This window comes from Quercus suber, unplaced genomic scaffold, assembly GCF_002906115.3.
Source record: "Quercus suber isolate HL8 unplaced genomic scaffold, Cork oak 2.0 scaffold_5, whole genome shotgun sequence".
Taxonomy (NCBI): Eukaryota; Viridiplantae; Streptophyta; class Magnoliopsida; order Fagales; family Fagaceae; genus Quercus; species Quercus suber.
The window spans coordinates 1,505,543-1,522,795 of record NW_027069471.1 but is presented as its reverse complement, the minus strand read 5'-3'; the positions used below and the strand labels follow the sequence as shown (position 1 = coordinate 1,522,795).

At 33.8% G+C, this 17,253-nt stretch overlaps 1 protein-coding gene across 1 annotated transcript; it reads left to right on the top strand.

Moving 5' to 3' along the window:
- The first annotated feature begins 6,834 nt into the window (after nucleotides 1–6,834).
- Nucleotides 6,835–7,954, top strand: LOC112003042 (NDR1/HIN1-like protein 26). Its single transcript, XM_024035213.2, has one exon. It carries the CDS (start codon nucleotides 6,888–6,890, stop codon nucleotides 7,626–7,628), a length of 741 nt encoding a protein of 246 aa, XP_023890981.1. The 5' UTR covers nucleotides 6,835–6,887; the 3' UTR covers nucleotides 7,629–7,954.
- Nucleotides 7,955–17,253: the final 9,299 nt, after the last annotated feature.

Genomic DNA, 17,253 nt, shown 5'->3' with positions numbered 1-17,253 from the left:
TTTCTTGCTGTTCCATGCATATATATTTCTTGCTTGTTAGTATGTATATATTGTAGGATTCCTGCTCTGTGCACCACTTGGTATATAATTAGCTCATTTAGCTATGGTGAACCAAGCCCAGTTCCTTAAAATAACAACTAAAAGGCCCAGGGTCCTTGCTTTTACTTGGGCCTGGACACCATTGAAAAAAGGACCCTCACACACTGTAGCAACTCCAAACCATTATTTTATCTTAAAAAAATACCTGGCTGAATAAATAAAAAATTCTTTCTCTTTCCTCCTCTCTTCCTTGTTCATTTGTCTCTCTCTCAAATTGTAACACAATCAAAACACAAACACAATCTAAAATCAGAATAAAAACAACAGATTAAGAACAGGAAAAAATACAAATTTAATTAGAACAACAAATCTAAAATCAAAACAAAAACAACAGATCAAGAGCATGAAAGCCTTTCTAAGCTCCATTGTAACAACAAAGTGAATTAGAACAGGAAAAAAAAAAGAAAGAAAGAAAGATAGACGAAGGCCATGTCGGCTGTGTGTGTGTGTGAAGTGAGCTGAAGAGGAAAGAAAATAGAAGTAGAAATAGAAGTCAAAAGATTATGCTAGAGAGTGTTCTAGAATCAAGTAGAAATAGAAAAAGTAAAAACAAAGAGAGCTAGAGAATGAAAGAGAGAGTCAGGAATGAACTAGAAAAAGAAAAAGAAGAGTAGGTAGAGATAGGAGTGGGATACGTGTGTGGTGGAGAAAAAACCAAGAGAAAAAAAGAAGTATGGATGAAATTAAGAAAGGAAAAATAATATAAAAAATAAGAAATGACAATTAAGAAATGCTACCATAATATTTTTACAATAAATCTTAAGTAATAGATTGTTATTAGCTAATATTGGTGAGTAAAAAATAATTTCAGCGGTGGGTTCAAAGTAGAACTAGTAACAACTTTCCACATAAAATTTTGATGTGATTCTTGTGAAAGTATTCCGAAAAATGTTGTGGATATAACACTTTCTATTGGAAAATATAATTGTTGGGAATAAATATAGGAAAAATAAACGATGATAAATATTACTTGATTTAATAATATGCAGTATTATTAAATTTATATTAAATTTACATGATTTATAGTTTCTAAACTTCTATGTCATATTTCTCAACATATTAAATGTTACTATTTTTTTTTTCATTGCTAAATTAACTTTTTATTGAAGAATAATACCTATACAATTTATGAATTTATTTTAAAAGTCGTTTTTAGTTAATTAAAATGATTTCTCTTGAAGAATTATTATAAAATTTCTTTTTATGCTTATTTATGTTGTACTATTTTTCATTAACCTTATAATGTACTATTTTATGTAAACCTTATAATATCATGAAAATTTCATTGAAATTTTGTTTAAAATTTTAAGATATTTTTAGTAAATTTTGCTAATATTTACAAATTTAATATATTTATTTATTTTTAAATAATTATTAAATTAATTATGACGTTATCACGGTTCGACCTCGGTTCGACTTTAAAAACCTTGAACCTCTTCCTTTTACGATTCAATGAACTGTTTTGGTTTGAAAAACCATGACCTGCAATGGTTGGTAAAAATAGAATAGCAAGTTTGAATTCCATCAAAAATAGAGTATGTGGGAAATTAATTACAAGGGTGGAAAGAAAAACTATTGTCACAAGTAGGAAAGGAAGTGCTTTTGAAGGTGGTGGTACAAGTTATTCCCACATTTGCAATGGTTGTTTTAAACTCTCAATTGGTTTATGTAAGGACGTTGAAATGCTAATCTGAAAATTTTGGTGGGGATAACATGGGGAACGAAGGAAGATCCATTGGAAAAATTGGGAAACAGAATGAAGGAGGATTCGGTTTTAAGGAATAGACAAAGTTCAATGATGCAAGGTTAGCCAAACAAGTATGGCAGCTCAGTCATGATACAACCTCGCTGTTTTATCGTGTATTTGAGGCTAAATATTTCTCCAATGACACCATTTTTGATGCCAAGCAAAAATTTGGTTCTTATGCATGGAAGAGCATCTTAAGGGCTAGAAAAGTGGTTGCAATAGGGGCAAAATGGAGGGTAGGGGATGGACGATCCATCAAGGTCTTCAAGGATAATTGGTTACTAGGTCTTTTGGGTGGAAAAATAAGCTCTGTCCATTCGGGTCTGGATAGAAACTTGAGTGTGGCTGAACTGATGGCATCAGATAAGGGTAGCTGGAATGTGCAGGTGATAGATACCTATTTCCTCCCTCATGAAGCTTAGAAAATTAAGGCAATCCCCCTGTGTGTTGTGCCTCAATCCGATTATCTCTACTGGAGTCTGGAAAATAATGGAATTTGTCAGTGAAGTTGGGTTACAAGTTGCTTTGTGAAGAGGCAAGAATGGAGGAAGCATTGGGCTCAAGCAGATAGGGGTTGGCGGGTTTGTGGTTTAGGATTTGGAAATTGAAGGTACCTGGAAAGATAAATCATTTCTTGTGGAGGGCTTGTGTTGGTTGTTTGCCAACAAAATTCAATCTCATGAAAAGGAAAATTGTTGATGATCCTTTGTGTGTCAGCTATGTGGAAGACTCCCTGAGAACACTAAGCATGCCTTGTGGGATTGTGAAGCGGTGAGGCGTGTTTGGTGCTCGGATTTCAACTGGGTGAGTGAGTCGAAGATAGCTTATGGGTCTTTTCTAGATCTTGTGGAGCCATGTTTGGCTAAACCAGGAGTTGGTGAGCTGTTTGGAACCACGGCTTGGTTCATTTGGACTCATCGAAATAAGGTCAGGTTGAGGAGAAGTCTTTGCTGCTGAGTAGTGTTGGAGAAGCTGCAAAAAAATTATTGCAACAAGTTCAGGCAATTCATGTGGTTCAGAACTTGGTTAAACAACCACGTAGATGCAAATGGTTTCCTCCAACAGTAGGTGATTTTAAAGCAAATTTTGATGGAACATGGTTCAACGAAAGCGAGGAAGTAGGAATTAGGATTGTAGTAAAGGACTCCACGGGTCAGGTACTTGCTGCACTAGTTGAAAAAATAAAAAAACTTCATACTGTCGACTATTTGGAGATGATAGCAGCGAGAAGAGTGGTGATTTTTGCACAAGCAATTGGTCTACAACAATGCCATTTTGAGGGCGATTCAGAAACTATCATTAAGGCTCTCAAAACAGGGGATATGTTCTCTTCTTCCTTTGGTCATTTAGTTAGGGATACTTTAGTTTTTGTTAACTTACTTAGGAGTTTTGCTTTCTCTCACATTGTTAGGCAAGGCAATGCCATGGCACATGCCTTAGCTTAGAGAGCTCATTTTTCTTTTCCTTTGCTAGTTTGGATAGAGATTGTTTCGTCTGAAATAGATTCTCTTATTCTTGCACATTATTCATGTTCTTAATAAAGTTTCTGCAAGCTTGGTCCTGATTCTCAAAAAAAAAAAAAAAAAAAAAAAAAAAAAATCGTCCCTTATAAAAATGAAAGAATAAGATATTTTTCTTCACTTAATTATAAACAATATAGTAAGTTACGTAACATAGCAGACTTGTCTCTTAAGTACTATTAACGGAAGCCATAGAGAATCTTATTGACTTATTTGAAATCTACTTAAACTTTCCATGGAATTAAAAAATGAAGGCAAACTACATTTCAAATCAATAATTTATTTATTTTTGATAACTTCAAATCTATAGTTTAGAATGATAAAAAGATAAATAAATTAAATTCTATACTTTCAATAGTAAACAAATTAAACATCATTCATTTAAGTGGAATTACATTATATTTAGATTTTAATATGAGTTTTTATTATTATTGGAATATAAGTTAATATGAGTTGAAAGTTTGATTTGTTATTTTTTTCAAACATTAAAATTTTGATTAATTATTATTGAAACTATATAATTTAATTTGTTATATTCCTAGATTACAATATCAATAGCAATAAATGACTCAACTCAATGCTCTTAATCCAATTTCATGTGCGTACCACGCATATCTTTGGTGTGATGATCACTCTACAAGAATATGTGCTTGTAGGGTGTGGGGGTAAAGGGCGAGATTCAAGTCTCTAGAAAGGAACTTTACATACATTTACCCTTAGGCTCCGCTTGAAAGTTCATAAGGGAATAGAATGAAATGGAATGAGATGATCATAAGGGAATGGAATGGAATGGAATGTGTGCGGCGTCCGAACTGTTGGGCCTACTCAGCCCCTAGTCTCCGCTCCAAAACACGCGGTCATTGGGCCCAATCTCATTCACCCTATGGCCCAACCCTCGCTATCACAGCTCGGGGGTGCCGGGCTACACTGCTAAGTTATGATCGGCATATTTTTTACCGAGCATGTTCGGAGGTGTCATTAAACGGCGCATCAACTTTGTTCGGCTCAAAAAAAGCCCTCCAAGCGCCACTACCTAGCTCTAACCTGAAGTGGGCACCAAGTCCCAAAGCCACCCAGGCCGAGACTCACACTTACCATCCCCCTAATTGGACCCTCCGTAGCACTAAGCACGCACTAACTCTGCCGAGCTGCCGACGAAGGTGGGAACCAAGTCCCAAAGCCACCCATACCTAACCTCCCACTTAGAGAAAATCCTACTGGACCCTCTGTTGCACAAACATGAGAGCATTGATAACCTACGCCTGAGCTGAGCACTATAAATAAGAGGGAAGGATAAGAAAGGGGGGTTGGTCACAAAAGGAGAGGAAAGAGAACGGGTAATAGAGAAGAAAAACAGAGAATCCGAGAGGAGTTGGAGGAAAGATTGTGTTGCCGAGAAGGAGAAAAGTGATCTCATTGGGTCCTTAGTTGTAGAACTACCCATAGTAGGAAATTCAGCCCAACAAACAAATAAGTTGTGAGCCCAAGTGGGGCTGAGCCCATTGGCCTCATTTGCGACACGCACAGAATGTATTTAAGTAAGAGAAATGAATGAAAAATAATTGAATGGAATGGAATTAAGTAACCTTGTTTGGATGTTTTAAAATAAAGGAATGAAAATGAATGAAAATGAATGGAATGTAAGTAATCCTGTTTGGGAGCAACATGAAAAGAATGGAATGAAATCATTTTATGACAATATTACTATTAAAACCCTATTTTAAAATAAAGGGTTGAATATATAGGGGTATTTTGGGAGTTTTAGTAAAAAAATCATTAAATCTAATTCCATTCCCTCCCATTCCTGCCAATTTTGGGGAGAATGAAAATTTGAGGTTTTAAGGGAATAGAAAGGAATGAGTGTTCCCTCCTACCCATTCTATTTCCTCCTACTTAAACTCCCAAACAAGGGAATGAACTTTCCATTCTCTTCATTAAAACTCCCAAACAAGGGAAGGGAAGAATATTCTAAAATTATTCTTTTTATTCCTTTTTATTCCATTCCATTCCATTCCCTCCTCCTAAGCGGAGTCTTAGATTAAGCTAAAGTAGAATTTCTATCTTGCATTAAAAAAAAAAAAAATTGTGTGCGTTTAACTCCAAATTAAAAAACCAGCTTATTTTACTATTCAGCTTATTTTTGCTATTATTCATGGACCCCAATTGCACTTTTTGGTATTATTCATTAGTTCCATTGTACTATTTCAACTAACTTTTACCTTCATTTACTGTACTTTCAGTAAAAAGTTTTCAGTTTTCAATTTCAATTTCATATATTTATTAAAAAAAAAAATTAAATCCAAATTTCGTCAAAACTATTTTGAATGTTGTTAGATTAAAATAATGTCACAAACACAAACTATTTTATAACATTTTTACAAACTATTGCCTAATCCTTACTTGATTCTCATATAGGCCTACCACTAATATTAGTTTTTCACTTACCAATATCCACATCGGCAATTTCTAAAATAGTTTGTAATTTTGACATTTTCCATTAAGTTAAATCACATTCTAAATTCCATCAAATTCTATCTCATGTATAGGATATATTTATCAAACTTTTATAAATAGGAATACCCAAATACATATATCATTTCTTATCAATCAATTTCTTACTAAAATCAGTCGCATCCTCCTTTTCTTGTCTAGTCAACAATACTTTTACAACAAATTATAGGTATTAAATTATTATTAGTTCTAATTTGAATCTACTATTTAAATTATTTTTTTCATTCACCAATTACAACGAGTAACAATTCGACACCTATAATTTATGGACAAAATTTAGTTACAAAATTAATTGTATCCTTAGGCTACAAACTCGCTTAATAAAATAAATATTACCGCATATTTTGAAAATCTAACCGTTGAATTACATGTACTTTACGCTCTTAATGCACATGTCAATTTTTGTGTCAATCGGATATCATATATTATAAAATCTATAATCGTATATTTTATGCATAATTTTAAATTACAAAAACTTGTAATTTAAAATTTTATTGATGACATAGCTATTGATCTTTAATTTTTTTGAAATTTTACAAACATAGATGATGTAAGAAGAAGATGCAATCCAAAGGTGAATTTATCAAAATTCACCTCTAATAAAAAGATATTGAGTGAGATTGTAGTCTAAAACTACAATCAATTTTGTAACTAAATTTTGTCCATAATTTATTATGAAAATGTTATAAGATAAAGTGTACAACTTCACACTTTTTTTCACAAATAAAATTTAAGTACAATATCTTAAATATTGTTCTTTAAGTTCACTTTTTAAAATTCAATCATATAACTACTTAACTAAAAACTATACTTTCACCTTATGAAAAAAAAATCAGTCGGCAGAATTTTAAAAAGTGAACCGACTATAAAAACAGCGCCTAAGGTTCGTCATTCCATGCCACGTGTGCAAGACTTCTCCTCCAAATCCAATCTTCCTTCTATATATAAAAACATCACAGTTCTGTTCTCACTCTCTCGAAAGAAAAACCCAAGGTTTTCAGATTCAAAAAATGGCCTCAGCAACAACCGGAGCTCCGGACAAAACGGTTACGGGTTACCCGGCTCAGTCGAGCCAAGTGGCAGCCGGGTACCCAGCTTACGCCTATGTGGCGCCACCTCCATCTTATGGGCCGGGCCTAGGCCTAAACCCGGTCCAAGATTATAACCGGCGCCGGAAAGCCTTCCTCTGCCGTGTGATCACCTTCGGCAGCGTCGTGTTCGCAATCATCGGGCTCATATTCTTCATCGCCTGGCTAGTTCTGAAGCCACGTTTGCCCGAGTTCCGAGTCGACTCAGCCTCGGTTTCCCAACTCAACCTGACTCAGTCCGCGTTATCGGCCGATTGGAACTTCACCCTCTTTGTCCGAAACCCTAACACCAAGCTCAGCCTCTACTACGATCGCCTCGAAGCCTCGGTGTTTTACCACAGTAGCAGAGACCGTCTCAGTACGACGCCGTTGCAGCCGTTTTCTCAATCCAAACGGAGCCAGACCTGGGTCCCGGTCCGATTCGAGGTGTTGAGCGAGTACGTCCGCGAAGACGTGGCGGCTCGGATTTCGGGCGAGAAATCGACCGGGTCGGTGGGTTTTAGGGTCCAAGTTTTCGCTTTGGTGAAGTTTAGGTCTGGGTTTTGGTGGACGAGAGAGCGTTTGTTGCGGGTTTATTGTGACCGGGTTCAAATCGGTGTTGACCCGAAAAATGGGACCGGCTCTTTGATGGGTCAACCCGGAGCTTGTGAGGTTGATCTGTAAGACTGTGAGTAGTATATTTTCTTTTTCTTTTTTTATAAAAAAAAAATTTCCAAAATGGGTCTTTTACTATATGACATTTATTGTCAATTACAGTATTTTAAGTCAATAAGATAAATAAAACAATTGCACATAGGTTTGAATGATCAAAACGGAGTTGAATTGAGTTGCTCTAGCTATGTGTACTTTGCTGGGACTATATCTTGTATGAAGTAGTAGAACTTTAACTATTTGAAGTTTTAAATGCCTGTATGGCATTACTGAGTGTTTAACAAATTTACTTGAATAGTGCTCTGATTTATAAAGCATGAACAGTAAATTGTACTTTTTTTTTTCCTCTTAAAAAAGCTCAAAATTTCAGCTTTAGCTTTTATTATTGTTATTATAAGACCAATTTCTACTAAAGGAGCTTGCATCTCAAATGATTGTAATATCATGCTTTAGGTCTGGATTATGCTTGAGGAATTGGTCTCCTATATCAAACCAGGACATTTTTCAATGTGATCTATGTCTTGTGAAGTTAAGATTTTCTCTTATTTTTAATTTAAATTGGTTTACCTTTGCTATGGTTAAAAAAATGCATTGAACATGTACTGTGCTAGATATTTTCGAGCCAGAAATCCGATTCTCATATTTATAATATGTTTTTTTTTTTCCCTTAAAATTTCAATTTTGGTTCTCTTTTATCTCTCTTCTCGCAGATTCTACCTTTAAATTAGCTAATTTGGAGATTAACTATGACTACAAACTTTTTGTTATAAAAGGTAAGTACAATTGAGATGATTTGTGCTCTCTCTGCTGTACTGCCGGCTTTCCTGGAAAATGAGTATTAAATAGGAATCTGGTTAGGCTGATTAGAACGTCAGCTTCTTTAGAGGGGAAAAAAACAAAGTAAGAAGTTCGACAGATTTGCTATGACCATCTTGAGGACTTATTCTTCTGGTCATCTGGTTGGCTATGGTTTTCTTCTGTTGCAAAAATCATCTGCACTTATAAGCGCATAAAAGCTAGTTACTGGCTGGGCTTGGTTTAAGCCTAAAGTTTTGTAGATTTTATAACTCTAGTCCTTTGAACATGGAAGTTGAAGTAAATTTTTTTTTTTGGGATGACAAGGAACCTTGGAGGCCATGCAGAGCGTTGTGTCTTTTTACCTAGTTAAACCTCAGACCCATGTAATGCACCCACATCACACAGATCAGGTAAATCATTGGCTTCTCCAATGGGACGTGACCCCTAGAAATTGTTTGCACCCAAGGGGATTTGAACCTTAGAGTTGGAGGGAGATTACCACCAAGCCCTGACCACTTGAGCCAACCCCTAGGGATTAAAGTTGATTTTATTTTGAATTCCTTGCTGTTGTCAATTCTCCTTTGAAACACTAAAAGAAGTGGGGCATCGACTTCAATTATCTTAGGCCATTTGTTTCTGGAATCAAGAATGGCTTAGCGACTTTTTGCTTTAGGTAAGAATAATCGGATTATTTATTTTGACTTGGTTGCAGCTGTGTTGAAATGTGGGTTAATATTAAAGGCTTTGGAAGACACATGGTGAGTTGAGTCTCAAAGACTAGGTCTATAAGCCACCACAGAAATTTAGAGGATTGTGCCTGTCTGTTCTTTGGGACTTTGAGTAGCCTGTTTGAAAAAATTTAAACTGATAATCTTGTTATATCTGTGATTTCTATCCTTAAAGTAGGAAAGAGGTCAGGCTACTATAATATGGTGTTTTTCACGTTAGTGTAGCAGTAAACTTGTTAGTGGTTTTTAATTTTTTATCCTTTTTGGCTAGTTTTAGTTAAGCTATTCATTGATTTGAGAAATAACTTATTGCAAGGCTATAATTAAATGTTTCTATATTTTTAGCCTAGAAGGAGGTTTTGATTCTTGCCTTTGATTCAGACAGATTACCAGGAATTCATTATTACTAAGCTTTGTCTTGATGCCAGAATGCCTATATTCTTCTCCTGTTTTCTTTCCTTATAATTCTTCATTCTCTGCTTACTGCACTTCTTCACTGATTCTAGTTCTGATAAATCCCTCAGACAGACAGACAGAAAAAACTTCTTAACCCTATAGGAATGTAGTGTGGCTCATAGGTAATTTCTTATTGCCATGTAAGAATTCTAAATTTTGTAACCCAGAACTCTTATTGTCAGTAGGTTACTTGCAGAGAGCAGAGATGTCTGATGATGGATTGTCAATCTTTTCCTCCCATAGTGTACTTATCTTTCTAAATGTGTATGTCCGTTCCGTATATGCGTGGCTAGGCTAGAGTAAATGCCTCCAGATTTAAGGTTCATGCTTCAACTGTTAGTTTAATTGTCATCTTTCGTAGATCTATTTATTCTAAGGGTGGTCCGTGTAAGTCTAATTGTTCACCGCCTTCCCCCTCTCTTTTTCATGATAACCTTCAGTTAAACAATTTTAATGTTGAAAGATATAAAACCTCAAGATTTTCATAAGTCTTTGCTTTACCAAGAATACAAAAGGAGTTTTATAATTCTTCATTGCCTTCTATTTTTATTAACGTATGTAACTTATGTTACCGCATGGAAATTGATATATTATTAATCATGAGTTTATTCATATTTAAAAGGCTCAATTAAGTCTAAATTCATATTATTAACCGTAAAATTATTAACAAAACTTAGCAGTATATATATATATATCTGTGTGTGTGTGTGTATAAAAGAAAGCGAGTTGAACCACAATAGATTGATATAGTATACAAGTTACAGTCGCAGTCATGCGTATATTGAAAAGGTAATTAAAGGGCAATTAAGCCCATACGATTAATTGTTTCTTAAGTAAATAAAACTTTAGAGACATTTGGCACAGTAATCAAACTTAAGTAAAAAAATGTTCAAAAGTAGCACAACTATAAGCCAAAATAGAGTAATATGAAACTAAATTGGTAGCTATGAAGCTACTAAGAGAGAGGTGTTTGCCATAAAGGAGACTAATTAATAGGTTTAAGAATTCACAAGATTGACATTGGATATTCTTCCCATGTGCTAAATATTGTTTTCAGTAAGGTAATACCAAATAGGTTGAAAGCCATCTTTGTGCAAGATTGATATCTGCAAGAGAAGTCAATCATCAAGCAAGGACTAAAGGATTTTAAAAAATGTTAATATTGACTCAATGTATGCGCATACACACAAACCCATCACTATATCAATTAAGAGAATCAAAACTAAATGGAAATATTACATAGAAAGATGAACCTTGGTAATGATGTTTATCCAAAAGATCCATTCACGTTTTTGAATCTTCAATCTCTATTGATGATTGAAATTTTCATAGCTTAAAAAATTAAAAAAAAAAAAAAAAAACCCTTAGAATTGTACTCATTTTGTAGTTTTATAATGGGTCATTTTGTAACATGATGGACATTTGTGTGAAGAAAAAACCTCTGAAATTGCATGGTTGATAAAAGAAATTCTCTCCAATCTCTTTTTATAAAGAGATGGATTTTGTGCGTGTTTTTATACTTCCTTCATAGTTGTATAATCACGAAGCAAGTCCAATAGATTTAGATTGGTACTACCAATTCCCAAAGCATGAGTGTATAATGTGCTATTAATTTCATCTCATCTCATTACCAAGTCTAATGAATTTCAATTGGAATTCAATTTTTCCAAGTGGTGCATCTCTTGCAATATTCTTTGATTTTTAATCTTTAATTTTTAATTAATTTTCTGAAATTTATTTTCAATTCCCAAGGCCACTTTCCATATTTGGCTTTCTGTTATAATTCCCTAGACACTTTGAAGTTTGAACCAAGAGAATAATGAACTTACGTAAAAATAAATAAAAACAATGAATCAAAGTAATAGTTCTCTAAAAAACAACCCCAAATCATATTATATTCTTCTGATTATTTTCTTTGTACACGTGTATAGTAAAATTGGACTCCAATTTCAGATTCTAATTGAACAATTGAAATGACACATGGCACAAAATTGAAACTTTAATTTGGAATTCTATTTGAGTTTCTCCCTGCTTCACCTATTATTATATATATAATTTTTAATTAATTTTTTGAAATTTATTTTCAATTCCCAAGGCCACTTTCCATATTTGGCTTCTTGTTATAATTCCCTAGACACTTTGAAGTTTGAACCAAGAGAACAATGAACCTACATAAAAATAAATAAAAACAATGAATCAAAGTAATGGTTCTCTCGAAAACAACCCCAAATCATATTATATTCTTCTGATTATTTTCTTTGTACACGTGTATAGTAAAATTGGACTCTAATTTCAGATTCTAATTGAACAATTGAAATGACACATGGCACAAAATTGAAACTCTAATTTAAAATTCTATTTGAGTTTCTCTATGTTTCACCTATTATTATATATATAGATTACTCTCCTATACCTTCTATTGCTATTCAAGTCGTTGAAGGCTTCAATTTGTGGTAATGATCATTAAAAGTTAGGAATCTCAATCCCTTGTATAGTAGGTATGTGAAGTTGGAGCTGACACTCACTTTTCATTGCTGCACCTCTGCTTTTAAACTAACTAGAAAATTTCCTACATTAGTAGGTCTGAAATGAGCTGGATTTCTACTTGGTTGTCTTGAACATGAGTTCTTTTGGGAGATGACATAATGTAACAAGGATCAAATCACAATCTGTGAGGTGCACTCAGTGAATTCAACTTTTGATTTTTTGTCCATCCTCGAGTATTCATTTATATAAGTAGAGATTTGCCCACAGTTCCCAAATTCCTTTTGTCACCATGTTTTAAGTTTAGGTGTTTGCCCTTGTTTCGGTTTGAGGTTGGGTGATATTTGATGAGATGAAATTTGATTTGGGTAAGTTTTAAGATAAGATTATTCCGTGTGCAAATTCTTGGAGACTGTCCAGTGCATCTTGGGGCTACAAAGTTTTTTGGGCTAAAAAGAGTCTAGTTTGTTAATTTGAATGGCTATTCACCATAAATCAGTTCGTTATTAGATGAGGATTATTGAGTTGATATGAGTATTGTCGAAACATGAAAGTATATAAAATAAAAGATAACTGCAAATGCAATGATGAGGAATCTTAACTGAAAACCAAGGATTTGCCGTACTCTATGTCCATATGTTTAACTGCAAAATGATAGTCATGGACATTGTCTCCTGTAATACGAGGGTTATGGATTCTTCCCATCTCAATGCAAATGGAGAGGATCTTGAAGACTTTGTTTATTACTTTGGGCCCATTTGGTTAGACATTTTTTGGCCAAAATTATGCTGGAAGTTTCAAATCGTCACTTTTAAGCGTTTGATAAAATTTTGAAATCGTGCTTTACAGTCTTGCAAAATGATAGTCATGGACATTGTCTTGTGCGATATGAGGGTTATGGATCCTCCCCATCTCAATGCGAATGGAGAGGATCTTGAAGACTATGTTCATTATCTTGGGCCCATTTGGTTAGACCTTTTTGGGCCAAAATTATGTTGGAAGTTTCAAATCGCCACTTTTAAGCGTTTGATAAAATTATGAAATTGTGTTTTACAGTCTTGTAGGACCTGTAGGTATGAAAATTTGCGTTTTCACATTGCATCTTCCGAGCAACAATTGCAAATTGCCACATTTTCAAAAAGCCCAAAATCAAAAGGTTGAATCAAACTATGTTACAAAATTCGGAAGTTAGGAAGGTAATGAGGATTATAGAGTGTTATATTGATTGTAATCTAGGTATTTGTCTCCTTCTAATGGTGCATAGACCAATTTATGTTGGGGTTGGTGTTTTAACACTTGTTCATTGACATAGGACAGCAAAATAAGGTTGAATTGCAAGATTTAGGTTTCTGGAATTTACCTGACAGCAGGTTTGTTGTATTTTGGATGACTGAGATTAGGTTTTTATTGATGACAATTGACAAGGTACTGGAAAATAGAAGGAAATATGGGAAAAATGGTGAGAAGGAATAGTAGGATTCGGGGATGAAACAAAAGAGGAAAAACTAGGATTTGAGTTTATTTAGTGCTGTGAACAGTTATCCTGGAACATTATTTTAGCCTTTTGTGGATTATTTTGGGGTTAGTTGATGGATGGTTAATGTTTTAAAGTTTTGTATTTTAGGGTTGCATCACACAAATATCTGGCAATTCAATCTGGATTGTTGGAAATTTAAGGATGGAGACATCACATCTAGGGTTTTCTCAACCTCACAAATTGGAGAAGGTTGCATCTCACACAAATATCTAGCAAAGCTTTCATAGCTTTTGAAAAAGTTAATAAAGTTATTCCTGTTGAATATAAATTATTAAGTTCAAATTAATAGATGACTGTTTCTCAATATATATATATATATATGACTAAATACTTGTTCTTAATCGAACTCGATTTCTTGAAACCCCAATATAAACGAGTTGGACTCCTGATTCTTTAAAGACTAAGCCCAAACCAAATAATTAAACTTAAATTAGACCGAAATAAGACCCCATGGACCATTAATATGGCCATGTTTAGAAACCAACATTACAAAATTGCCTGACACTAAAAAAAAAAAAAAGTTTTTAAAAAAAATCGTAATATAGTCGAACTCACAAGTACTCCTAGTATCATCTTGCATGTGTTAAATTAAATGCTTAGCTATTATAATTAATTTTGGGATGCTTTTTATACGTCTTTAATGGTTACTATTATGATCTTCTATTATTCATACAACCCCTTGACTCGAGCACAGTCCCAAAAGAAGGATCTGGTTGTGAAAGTTTGGGAACTCGTATTTGCTGTGAAATATCAAATATGTGAGCATATATTTCAAGCAATCACTTATGTATGTACAGCATTGTGTTCTCATGGGTTGTCTTTTTGGGATTTCTTGCCATGCATGTTCAAATCATTTTTTTTTTTCTTTACACTGGTAAAAAAGAGCAAGCATAGATTACCCCTTAGGTATGCCTCATTATGGAGGAGAGGACGAAAATTTTGTTCATCATATTTCTTCGTATGTAAGATTCTTGAATGAAAACTTCCACTTGAAGTTGAGTGCATAATTTACCACACATGTGACTTTATTGGGCGGTGCAAAAAGGGATGGGAATTGGGATCTCGATTGTTGAAGGATTTTGGGGGTGCTCTTGGTTTATTTCTTTGTATTTGTTTGAAGGTTTTGTTTAAGTTGTATTTGGCCTTTCATAGCTAGATCCCAGCTTCAAATTACTAAAGAAAAAGTATATTTTGTAACAGACATACTAACTTACGGGTTGTTATTGCATACTTCGGGAGTATACTTTTTTCCTCTCACATAAGGGTGGCCGCAATTATCAAGGAACCTATTTTTTTTGTGAGAGGGCCCACTTCTATATGAGAGAAAAAGAATATACTCGCGGAGTACACAATAATTTTCTTTAACTTATTAAGTCACTTATGTAACAATTCAATGAGTGATATAATGTTTGATATTAATAAGATTAACTTTGATAAAATAATATAAAACTGAATCAAATGACATTTAGTAATTGATTTGTTACACAAATAACTTTGACATGTATGTCTATTACAAAAAAATACTTTCTTATTCTACAATTTCAATCCTTCTCAAAATCAAAATTGGCATTTAGGCTTCTCCATTCCCCATAGAAGCTAGTGAGTGGATGGGTTGTTGTCTCTGCCCGACAAGCCTAATTGTGCTAGAAATAAAATTTATAAAAGCCTAGGCAATGGAAATCAAAATGGCTATATATCACTTGGGTTATAATACAAACATGATAAGATTCTCAATCACAAAAGAGGGACCATATGGTATTGTCCTAAATGGGCATGATTAAGACCCTCAATGGTGGTATAGAGAGAGAGAGAGAGAGAGAGAGAGAGAGAGAGAGAGAAGAAACACACACACATTTATAAAATTAGTTTTGGAACATAGTTTCCGACAAGGTTAAACAACTATGGAAATTTCCATTTTTCCAAATGCATTCAACTATTCAAGAATGCTTTCTAAGCAATAATGCCGCGGAAATTGTTTGTGGGTGAAAGAGAATGTCTGGTGCAGAAACAACTAGGATAGTACCAATCTCGTCCATAAAACTTTTAAATCACAGAGAAATAAGTAATTACAGCCAGTTAATCCCAAGATTATTTAAAGATTTAAAATTCGTTGTTCCATTCTCTCTGGCTTCCATTTTTCACTAGGCAATTTTTTTTTGGCTGAAAGAACACTAGGCAAAAATGGTATAGAAAACAAGTTATTTCCTATAATCAACTCATAGAGTTCTTGATTGGAATAATTTGTAACACTTGATGGAACCATCTGTTGCTCTTTTTCTTTTCTTTTTTCATTTGGCAATTCACTTTTTAAGCCATGTTCTAAAAGGGCTTTCACTTTCTTTTAGTTTCTTCATCTTAGAAAAGTTTAAGGAAGAATTTGGGCAGTCTTCAATTTTACATTTGTCTATGACATTTCTGTATTTGTGAAGGAGGCTTCTAGATTTCTAGCAAGTAGGGAACAATAAAAAGAAATGTCTGTCTAACGGCTTATTTGACTTTTGCCTCACTTTCATTTTTTTTCTTTTCCCTTCACCAACCTTTACCCTTTGATCTTGAGGATAGCAAAAAACACAACCTACCACCAAGCCAAAGGTGGGTTTGTGCCTTTAACAACTACTAAGTAATATGGAAAAAGTTATAAATAAATAAAAAAGTAATAAGGAAAAAGGAAAAAGGAAAAAAAGGGTTTTGTATATATATTTATATGTCCCAAGAAAGCCAATGAGGTGAGGTTTTTTCTTTGGTAAGTAATTAACTAAAAAAGAAAAAGGAAAACTGTAAAAAGAGGTAAAGAGAAATACTTTAGAGTTTACAGTACATAGACTTTAGCACCAAACAGTTTCAATTAATTTATTATGATAGGTTACATCATGGAGCTAAATTACTGTCTTTAATGTCTTCTCTCCCATTGTTTTATCTTACAACTATGACATTTATAAAACCAGAAAAAAGTTATCACTTAGATTATTTATGGGAGGTTAGCGTTAGCATGATTATTATGGCGATTTTATTATTATTATTATTATTATTTTTTTAATAGCTAAATTGAAGGTCAAATGGAAAGAAAATGATAATCTATAAACTTCTTGTTGAAGGGAAAGTGTTGTTTGGTATTGGCTAATGGATATGGATCTTGTGGTGCACCTACGTCCAGCTCAAAACTCAGCTAATACAATGATTCGTTTCAATAATGTCTTCAAACGTACGATAAATCAAAAAAGTCCTGGAGTCTAATCACACAGATTGTGACATGGAGAGCCTAAACCCCACTTGAAGAAAATATTGGAAAAGAAAATCGTTAAATAACAGGTCAAGACTAGAGACTAGCATAACACAAATAAATAAAGCAGAGAGATAGAATTAGCACAGAGAGAGAGGAAGTTGAAGTGGCAGTCATATCGATTATTTCATGAACTGGCTTTTCTAATCAAATTATTGTTGATATGAAATGTGGATATGTCATTGCGTTATGAGATCCATCAATCTGTCTTTGCAATTTGAGTAAGCATGTTACTGTGATATTCGTACGTATTAAGCTTCTTACTTTGAAAATATACTCTGAAATTCCAAATCAGACTTGGAATTCACACTGAAAATTCTAAAGCAGGTGTTTATGTGCATATCAATACAGCTT